This window comes from Odontomachus brunneus, unplaced genomic scaffold (genome assembly GCF_010583005.1).
Source record: "Odontomachus brunneus isolate Ranch 3 - 2012 unplaced genomic scaffold, Obru_v1 Obru_scaffold_011, whole genome shotgun sequence".
In the NCBI taxonomy this organism is placed as follows: domain Eukaryota; kingdom Metazoa; phylum Arthropoda; class Insecta; order Hymenoptera; family Formicidae; genus Odontomachus; species Odontomachus brunneus.
Window position 1 is genome coordinate 617,090 of NW_022639461.1, and position 11,012 is coordinate 628,101.

Consider the following 11,012-nt stretch of genomic DNA (forward strand, 5'->3'; position numbering starts at 1 on the left):
GAGAGAGAGAGAGAGAGAGAGAGAGAGAGAGAGAGAGAGAGAGAAAGCGAGAGAGAGAGAATGGCGGAAGGAAGGAAGAAAGAGAGAAAGAGAAGAAAGACTTTACGACGGATCCGGCATATGATCCTTTATGCGCTCGTAAAGCTGCGCTTCGCGAATTGATTGTTAAACTCAGCCATTTGCAAACTTCCCCCCGCGACTATACTCGCTTTTCGTGAGTACATAGGTACTTCTGTCACGGAGCACACACGGAGGCTGTCTTGGGTACATAGCTCAGAGCGTATAGCATCTTGGACCAATTTGGAGTATATTTATGCTTACCATGTCGCGTAAAGACGAGCTAGTACCGTTTTCACGACGGTAAAAATAGATAACGAAATCTCACGCCGCATTTCCAACGCGCTCGCTTTGGAGTAATTTTAATTTGAGGATTAATCATAAGCGAGTGAAGTGTGTGAGAGAAAAAGAGAGAAAGAGAAAGAAAGAGCATAAAAAGAGAGGCATATATATATGTACACACACACATACGTGTGTATTATGAACGTCGAGAAGTCGCTAGAACTCGGATTGGACTTCCGCGATAGAAGAATTGATTCTAAATTGATCGAGGAATTCGGGGCGAAGCGCTCCTTGTACGTGTATGTCTGCTCGGAAACACGCGTTGAATGCGTGTGTCAGAACATGACGGCGAGAGACTCGATAAGGTCGGGACAAATCACGGGTTCGAGTGTGCGTATGTCTGTGTCTCTCTTTCTCGTGCGCGACCGAATGAATCGACCGAGACAGCATGGTTCATCCCGACGTCGTCGGACTCCACGATCAATGTCCGGAATTGGCTTTAGAAGCTAAACAAGGCGCTCTTTCGTTAGACCGCGAATCACGTTTTACTCGAGACTTCGAGTGGAGTATTGAGTCAGCAGAGTTCGCGAGAACCAGCTACGCTGTATGTAGCTTGCGAAAGCAGTGTAATGTAATACAGTCTCTTGCTTAATGGCGGTCGGAACTGCCCGCTAATACGGTCTATGATTCGCAATTCTATCCGCGAGAAAAACACTTAAAGAATCGCGCGCGCGCGCGTTTAATCCTTACAATCCGGAAAGCTACTATAATAACGCGGTAGCAATTATGTGAAGTACAACTGCAATTATTCTTATTATTATTATTTAAATTAGTAAAAAAGAATTTAAAAAATATAAAAACTTTCAAAGAATTTTTTAAATAGAAAATAAAAAAAAATATACGCAAATATATCTATGTCACATAAATTTTTAATGTTTTACTATTAATGTACTTATCTGACGACTTGGTGACTGAATCAACACGAGCGTTCTTTATTTTACTATCAGACGTATATTTTGCATCATTTTGTCAAAAATAAATAAAATTATGTTCTTTAATGACTCTTAATACAAGAAAGAAATTTTTGTATGATTAAATAAGAAAAAAAAATTAGTTTGAAGAAATAATTGTGATCTGATTCGGAATGTTATTATAGTGGCGCGGCGAGGGTGTCATATATTTTTTACTAGTCTATTTTTTTGATATATGTGAGAAAGTTCTACTTTAAAGACCATAAAAATCATCCAAAAAACCACCGGGATGGTAAACACGTCGATGAATCTTCAAACGTTAGCTGCATTAAACGACATGTGATATCGTAGCTGCCACTATCTGCGTGACATAACTTGAATTCCAATGTTCCGAATGTCTAATGTATCCTTAATCTTTCAGATATCAACGGAGAGCACGACGTTCCCAGCGCTTTAAAATAACGACGAAAGGTTCGTGTCGTCGAGATTATCGACTCGTTGGCTCGTTTTGCGCGCGGATCTCTCCATTCGCTTATATCTCCTGTCAGAGTAACTCGATAAGATCGAGACAAACCAGGGGACGCGGCCAATGAATCGGAAGAAAAACGGAGGGGTCCATCGGAGTCGAATTGGCAGTTGCGGAGCGCCGAGATGCCGACGCGAGCCCGGAAATCACCTTCGGGCGAACCGTTCGTTTCTGATTCCGGTTTCCGGCCGCGACCGGCGCGGCCGAATTTCCAGCTTCCAATCCACTTAATCTCTCGTCCGCTCACCGCCGCGAAGAGAAAAAACGACCGTACTATTTCACGATCGCGTTACACCGCGCGGTAAATGCATCCGCCGTCGAATCGTAGGGGAATCTCGCACGTCGTCGGAATATTCGCGTACTCGTGTTAAGGCTAGTCCACAATATGCGGAGTAATCTTGGCGTGAGTAGAAAATAAAAATCATTTCTTTCGCTTATGTCTATATTTCAATTCTTTTATGCCGGAACTTACTCCGTTAAGCTTACTTCACATATTGTAAATGGCCATTTAACCCGTAACAGGTACAATGGGGTCTCAGGGACCCCAACTAATTTTATTTTTGTGATAATTCCTAAACTATCCACTATATGGTGCTAATATCTTCAGTACCTTTCGAGTAACAGTTTTCAGTGTGACAGAAGAAAAGAAAATCATCGAGTTATTTGTAAGTAACTATGAATTTTATGCATTTGTTTTTCGTCTGGGGTCACAGTGACCCTATTGTACTGTTAACGTTACTTTTATGAAAATAATTGTCTTAATCTTCAGCTCAATATGACTCATTCTTCACGCAAAAAAGTAAAAGCTCTTGCCTTTCAGTTAGTAGAACCTGAACTTAAGAGACACCTTACAACTCAATATATTCATAAGCCATTGCGTTTAATAATTTCATCTATTTAAAAAATTGAAGAAACTGAAAGATCTAAAGTTATTTTGCCATCCAGAGTAAGATGTAATACATGTCCTAGAAGTAAAGATATGAAGTCCAAAGAAGTATATGTTAGATGCAATGAACAGTATGCACCAAATGTGCAAGCACTATCTGTAACGATTGTATCTAAAAATCTAAGATTTTAATAAAATCTAAGATTTTAATATTGTATTTAATTTAACAATATTTGTTTATATTTTTTATATAATCTATAATTTGTGGACTTAGATTAAAGCATAATTTTTTTTCTTTTACCGATTATTTATTTTTCAGTGTATTTTCTTTCAACACTGTCCACATTGTATTCATTTTATAATCAATTAACGTGTTCTTTTAGATTACTGAAAAACTGAGACTGTTATTATATATGTCTAGTTGTAATATAATATTCGTAAAGTATTATTTTCGAACTATAAAACGTTTTTCTTTCTACCTTTTATTATCATGTTAAAAATGACAAAAATTTATTAAGGTCCATTGGATCCCACTGTACCTATAGCTTGACTAAAAAGGCATCGTACCTGTTAAGCTCGTCTACAATACGAGGAGTAAGATTGGTATAAATTGGAGTAAGCAAAGCAACACACATTTACATAAATTGTTAAATATGCGAAATTAATTTGAGCAGAAGAGAGTTAACAATAGCTAGTCTATGCGTCGAGTCGATCGGCACGACGTCGGAGACGACGATTGGCCGCACGAAGAGGCCGCGAACGCTAATCGAGTGGCAAACTCGGCTAACTCGCTCGGTCCGATGCAATACGGCCGGCCTTTGATGTGCGAAAGAAACCGCGAGTTTGTTCGCGTGCCGTCCCGCTACTCGCATATGGGCGAATTAATTTGTCCGATTAATTACGGACTGTAATACCGACAAAGCAAAAACGCCGGACGCATTAACCGCGCACGGCCGTTTAATTGCATTAATCGAAACTGCAGTAACAAACATATAACACGATCTGTCAACCGGGCGCTGCTGAACGTAATCAAATTTGCGTATATTACGCTACCGCCACGCGGCGAAAGTTGACACCGTGCATTAAAGCGCAATTAGTTACCGCGCCGCGTCACGACGTGATATCGCGCGCGACAATACGTAATTCGATTAGGAGATGAAAATTTACTTACTGATGAACGTCGTGTACGGCATCGAGTGCGAGTTGAACGTGCTCGAGTTGCATATATCGTCAGGCTGCTGGCCCCATTCCGAAAGTTGCATCTCTATTACGTGCTTGTCCCGCCTGTGGAACATGATGCACACGTATCCGTTCTTGCTGAAAAGGGATGCACACGAAAAAGCGTTACGTGTCAGTGAACTCGAGTACGACGGGCATTGTGTGTGCTATACACCTCCTTCTAAGTCGAAGGGTGGCTCGGACCGTCTCGAGCGAGCACGCCGAGGAGGAGGTGAACGCGGTGACTATTTCGAGCAAGCTCGCCGTTTATTGGAGCGGCGGACTTGTCCGAGTCGTTGATGGAGCGATTAAGCGCGATTCTCCATGAAGTCGTAAGCTTGGTCCGCAATATATAAGCTTGGTGTAACAAGTAAGAGTAAGAAATAAAAATAATTTATTTTATTTACGCCTATATTCCAACTTCTTTATTACCGCAAGTACTTCAGTTATAGAAATATTTCCGATACAGGAAAGTTAAAATGTAAGCAGGCGTGTAAACAAAATAAATAATTTCTTACTTTTACTCTACTTACATTAAGCTTACTTCACGTATTATAGACGGTCCTTTAAGGGTCATAGGATTGGCAGTAGGCAGTAAGATGTAAGCAGTAAGCAAATTGACCAACTACAATCGATTATTCTTGTAATAATCGACTGTAGTTGATCTTATTACCAATCCCATTGTAGATGAACCTTAATACAATCTGAGGTGGAAGAGCGAGGTTGCTGCTTGCCTTCGGCAAGCAATTCAAACCCGCTGAGAACGCCCCAAGATTCTCACTCGTTACAGTCCTAAGGAAAGGATCTTTCGCAGAAGGGAGAGTATTGCAACGCGCGTAACACCGTTCGGCTCGTCCCTCCGGCTATAAAGGCACGAAGGTCTCCCGCGGACAAATAAAAATTTGGGTCTGAAAGGATTAAGCGTGCCAGATACGCTTAATAGTCGGTCCAGTAAACCGTTAAGGCTGATCTCGAGGAGACGGACGAGCCCTTCTCCGTCCAAAACGACAGCGGGAAGGACGCTACAGCAGGGCGAGAGGGTGCAGAGAAGAGAGACCCTAAATCTCCTCGCCGTGGACGGCGCGGGATTAAGATTTTATTTTATCAGGACGTTTCCTAACGACCGAGCGTTAAGTTTAACGCAATTCTTTTACGACGGCCGACCTTTATTACGGCAGGATCCGAAAACTCGGCGAGCCCGTAACGCGCGCGGACGGCCGAATGAGCGCCGCGCATATAAGTTCATATCTGTACACGAGCCCGGCCGATATATGTTTACATTGTAGCCCTGCGGAGCACCGGCGTCGTAAGCCGTTGCACGAACCGGAAACGACGATCTCGACATATATTTGTCTTACGAGTTCTCTCCGCTCGTGAAAGGGGATATAAAGTTTATATTACTTCTCGATAAAGCCCGGCTGCTTGCGAAACTAGTTTCCGCGATCGCGCTCGCGGTATCTCGTGAGCCGCGCGCGGACGAATTTTTCCCTTCCTTTCTCTTCCGTATTCCCATTTTCTTTTTCATGAATTCGCCTTAATTGAGCTTGTACCGCGCCGGTGAGCAAGAGACGACGAGCGAGGAAGAGCGACATACACCCTTCAACGCGATGGAAGCGATCGAATCGCGAAAAGAGAGACACGACGACTCTTCTTTGTGAGCGAGACGTGCAGCCGTCGATCTGTTCCGAGTCATTCGGTAAAATTTAGTAAAATTCGAAGTGCAATGGATATAATTGGCTGATTTTGGTCTAAAAAGTGTAAATTATACATGTAGATCTACGTTTTTGGATCGCTGAATACGATGGTGACATTTATATCGATCTAAACTCGTGGGAATGTAATCAAAACTCGCCTTAGGGATCGAAATAAATCACGTTTAAATAATAATTCGATAACGATTGCGGCTCGCGTTTCCAACTGTCATTAATAGCACGAACGGGCAACACTCTTTTCAGAACGCTCGACTGCTCGTTGCCCGACATACTCATTTTGGGCGTTTATTCGACGATACCTCCTCACGACACAACGCGCGACACTTACTTTCGGCAGAATGAATTGGAGCATCGCACAGCATATGTATATTTTTGTCGTTTCCGTCACATATTAGACAATATTCTAATTCATTTGTGCTCGTACTTTCACTGTGTAAAAGAATTTATAATTCTGTGCAGCCAGCATGAGATGCAAGCTTTGCAGAAGAATGTCGGTATTTCGCCGGCAAAGTTTTTTAAGTACGGCATCCCCTTAAGACGCGACTGTATGGCTTTTATGAACTATATCTCCCGGCCGGCGGATCATAAATACGGGATGTATAACCGTAAAATTCTAACCGCGAGACTTTATTTGCGACGCACCTTTATTGTCGCGGTAACGGTTCTATCCTCGTTAAAGTCGTCGCATCATGCAGTGCGCGATGTTACACGAGTCGTGCCGAGTCTACTTCGAGAGGATCGTCGGTGTAGCCGAGTGCATCGGTACACACCGAGAGACAGTTCTCACGACTAATTCGTGGCGTGAGATACGCTAATTCGTGGGTAGGTTCGGATCGGCTATTACAGCGACGAGATACGATATACGATGGGAATTTCCAAGAGCAGCTGTGGAAAAAATCGTGATCTCCTTCGAGCGTACATATCCAGCCGGGCTTTTAAGGGAGATGTCGCGTGTGTTACGCTATTTTTTGCCAGAGCAGAGAGTACGAGCTCGCGTTGCTCCGAAAAAAATTCATTATTCGCCGCGGAGCGTGATTTGCAGGCGCGGATGAGTCCTCTCTCTTTCTCCCTTTCTTTTTTTTCGGAAAATGCCCCGTACCCGCGCGCTGCACATTCGAGCGTGTAAAAGCATTGTAATAAAACGTGACGAACGTCAGGGGAGGTTTCGTGAAACCGACACTCGTCTGCGATATGATTGATCGATGTCAGTTTTCCGAGCGAATCACGATACGCTATGATCCGCCGACCGTGGGGCCACCCTCGCCGATATCCGTGTATGTATATCGCGCGTGTGTATTGTATAAAAAACATATACCAGAAGATGGGGCGTTAAAAAGTTCGTGGGCGCTGCGCCTTCGGGGACGCGAAGTGAAAAGCGTCGCGATTGTACGGTATTAGCGATACCGATGTAGCGAATTAGAGTGAAGAAAGGGAATGAAAGAGAAAAGGAGAGAAAACAAATAAGTGCGTTCTTTTTATCACTATTTGTGCGCGACCAAAGTAGCTTCGGGATGTCGAACCGTTGGAACAGAAATTCTCGTAGTTGGTGTCTGACTTTTCACTTACAAGATGAAAATATCTTTATTGGCTGTATTCGCCTCGTCTCGCCTCGCCGTGAAGAAAGTTGGAGCTTCGCAAAATTTCCGTTATATTGAAGAAAAGGAGCGGCGTTGCATTTATCACGCCGGTCAAGATAAATAGAAACACCACAATATCTTGGGCAAATATCGACAGTTAACGATACTCCATCACTTTGCACTCGAATAAGTAAAAAATTTGATTCCGGCCTCGCAGGCCGGTGATCGACGTCGACGTGTTCGAACCGCGACACGCGGCCGCGCTCCGGACGTCCGAAAATATCTGCCCAAGGACGCGTGGAATAATGCTAAAAACGCACAGATCCGTTCTGGCAGCTGTTGCTCTCGATTAAAAAACACGCGGCGTGTAAACACAGCGCTAGTCGTGCGATCGCGCCGTTGACAGGAAGAGAGGACGACAATTTCACCATTACTCGGGTAACGTAGATTAAGCGGTCGTCCTAATGAATACCGTGCGCGACCAAATAATGTTTACGACGTCGTGACCATCGCGAATAAAAAACAGAAAGTGTAATAGCTAAAGTTTCAAAATTGCGCGCCGCGAAATTCCCCCGAGAGGGAGAGAGTGAGTGAGCGAGTGAGTGAGTGAATGAGTGTATGAGAGACAAAGAGGACGGAAAAGGGAGAGGCTTCTGTGTGTGGAATGGCACGTAATGCAATATGCAACGTGGCCACTGTCTCTTACCGCGGCGATAATCAAAGTATCCGCATTACCGCTCGCGAGAGGATGTGGCGCGCGAGTGATTGTACCGAGCCTCGAAAGCACTTCATCGAGCTTCCTGGAGGGCTTCGCCGAAACTTTCCGGACGAGAAATGGACGACCGCGAAATTTTAACGTGTTGACTGTGCACCTTCCGCGGCCCCGTTAATTACGTCGCCTCGAGTGCGTGTGCAGAGAGCGTATATCGTAAAACGCGTATAAAATCGATAATCGCGATGTTCCCGGATGAGTTTGAAAACTCTCTCTCTTTTTCTCTCCCTCATTCTCTCTCTGCTCTCATCGGCAAAAATTTCACTCAAGACAACGACGGTACTCACGGCGGGCGTTCCACGAGATTCTCGACGATGCGGCATTCTCCGAACGTTAAGATAATGTATCGGCGGCGCCGCGATAACGTAAAGAGCAGCAACTTAATTAATTAAGTTACACGGCAGCCGTTTACATTCGGTTTCTGGTGTGCATCCGGATACCGCCCGAGCGCCGTTATCGTTTTCTCAACATGCAGTGGCGTCTTCTTACGAGATCGTCTCTCTCTCTCTCTCTCTCTGAGCACGCGACGATCGAATTCCCTGTTTTCCTTGCCGAGAGTTCTTTCGCACTTCATCGGTAATCACCGTCGTACAACGTCGATACCTTAATTAAAATCTTCGGTAGTTCAGCGATGTGTCCGGTAATCCGAGAATATCGACGCTACACACGCTACCGTTCATTAATTTCGACACGGTCGAGAAACTCGCAGGTACAGAAGGCAGATCGTCATGAACAAATAAAAAAGACGAGAATTTTTTGCAGAATAAACGAGGCCACGCTGTTTTATTTCGGACACGAATTCAGGAGGAACGAGAGTCCGACGACGGAGAAAGAAGGAGAAAACGATTACATTTCTTCCCCGCCATTGCTGCAGATCGATTAAAAACGTCGCTCGAGTGTTTTCCAGCGGAATATCTTTTTGACGCGGAACCTATCGCGGGATCAACGACAGCGATATACGAGGCGAGGAGCCAGGTGACGTTGATTTAAACCTTTTCCATGTTCGACGTGTGTGAGTGGTAACGCGCGCGCCGCCCATTACCATCGTCGACGTCCTCCTTTACCTTTTCGTCCCGAGTCGAAAGGGACATTTTTCATAGTCGACTCCTCGATCTAATTTATATTTGCTCGTTAGGCCATTCACTCGGTGGCGGAGGTGGCGACGTCGGCGCGCGCTCATCCGACCAATTTCACGCTCGCCTTTTCCGCCAGCCGGAAGGGAAGCCGCTCTTCCCTCTTCTTCTCTTCAAGCCCGAGACGACTCCGCGGATCCAGGAAGTAGGTCGTCCTCGTCAGTGGCGCTTCAAAGGTCGAGCGATATCCACACGGTGGATTCGCGAGGAACGGAGGCATTACCCTTCGACCACCGTGGGGACCATCCAACCGTGCGCGAAAGAGCACCGACCTTCTTCCCTTCTCTTCTTTCTCATCATCGTCTTCTTCTCATTCCTTCTTCACATCCGCTTCTTCCTACGCTTCTTCTTCGATTTCATTCCGTTCTTCGAGTATCGTCGTAATGAAAGCGCATCAGCACGGCGGAGCTCTTTCGAGCATGCGGATATCGCGTGTCTGCTGAGAACTTGCGGTGTCGAAAATTCAAGAGAACGCGACCTGTTTTGTCCGCGCAGGAAGCGATGTTGCTTTTCTTCCCGGAGAGTTAATCATTTTCGAAGAGAGAGAGAAAGAAAGAGAGGATGAAAAAGGACCCCGACATCGCGATTGAATTAACGGCGAAAACAACTGCGGCGCTCCCACATTATGCTCTTTGAAATTTTCATGTAATTTGCATGTACATCGATGACAAGCGATGGACATTATACTCGACAAAATGATGATGTCAAGCGAACCACGCGGTAAGAAGGCAACGTATTCCAACCCAACGCGACGCGGTAACGTTATTTCAATAAACGGCCACTTGAATAATACAGTTGCATCGCGTCCGGAACATTTAAAATGCGAGTGGGACGATAGTGTAGCGCTGTATTTCCGCGACGAAGTAGTATCCGCTTGATGTCATTTTCAGATGAAAATGTTGCGCGTACGCATAACGAGTATTGACGAAGCTTCAGCCGTGACAGAACAGTCGTGTGTACCTGTTTATTGGAAAATCCACGCATTCGCGGAGCGCGATGAGGGCCCGGATGATAAAACGTGCGATATAGCTATCTTGTAGATCCAGATGGACAAGTGTTCGTACGACTCTACTTCTTACGCGATATGTAAAGATTGTTATGTGTGCTTCACATGACATTTAAATTCATCACATAGAAAGTATGACGAGGGAGAAATATATTTAAAAAATTATCAAAATTTACTCAGTGTGTCTTATGTGAAATGTAAAATCGAAGAGTATATGATAAATTTGTATTTAGTAAATATACATTTAATAAATTTGTTTTTGCACATTAACGTAACAAAGAACTTTATATCATTATATGATGTCTATTTAATGATTAATTCTTAATATACTATATTTGTTTCATAAATAAAACTTAAATCCAAGCGAGAGAAGACGGCAAATAAGACGCGGTTGTTCATGCAAATACTCAAACTTTTAGGGAGGATAATAATGTCTGACAGAGTGTTGATGAACGCGTCGAATATATTTTGGACTTGCAACGTATGCGGTGAATCAATCTTCCACATCAGACTGACTCTTTACCCTAAATCATTTTTAATAACGAGTTAATTCTTTAATACTCCATCTCCAACAAATAAATGAAATTTTAAAAATTATCTATACATCATCGATCGTTCGGCGTTATGATAATCATAAGAATCTACCTGGATATCTATCCGTGCGAAATATCGTTGCAATTTCTGCGACTTTCAACGTGCTTGTGTGTATATCTCCATCGGAATTATTCGACCATTCTTATCCATCATAATACTGTTATTGTCATAATACTGTTATAATTGTCAATAAGATAAGACCGCATTCACTCAGAATTGATCACATAGGTATCAGAACTGCAAAAAAAATGGCACATTTTGAAATATGGTGTGCCAAG

At 43.9% G+C, this 11,012-nt stretch overlaps 1 protein-coding gene and 1 long non-coding RNA gene across 8 annotated transcripts in view; one reads left to right on the top strand and one right to left on the bottom strand.

Moving 5' to 3' along the window:
* LOC116840737 overlaps positions 1-11,012 on the bottom strand; it is a 371,839-nt gene that overhangs the window by 11,764 nt on the left and 349,063 nt on the right. For all 7 annotated transcript variants that reach the window (XM_032807852.1, XM_032807851.1, XM_032807856.1 and 4 more), the window contains one exon: positions 3,894-4,039. In XM_032807852.1, the coding sequence (XP_032663743.1) occupies positions 3,894-4,039 (146 nt within the window). The remainder of the gene's footprint in view (positions 1-3,893; positions 4,040-11,012) is intronic.
* On the top strand, positions 7,499-10,377 carry LOC116840742. Its single transcript, XR_004377405.1, has 3 exons — positions 7,499-7,667; positions 8,764-8,976; positions 9,137-10,377. It is a non-coding gene; the product is annotated as an uncharacterized LOC116840742 (long non-coding RNA).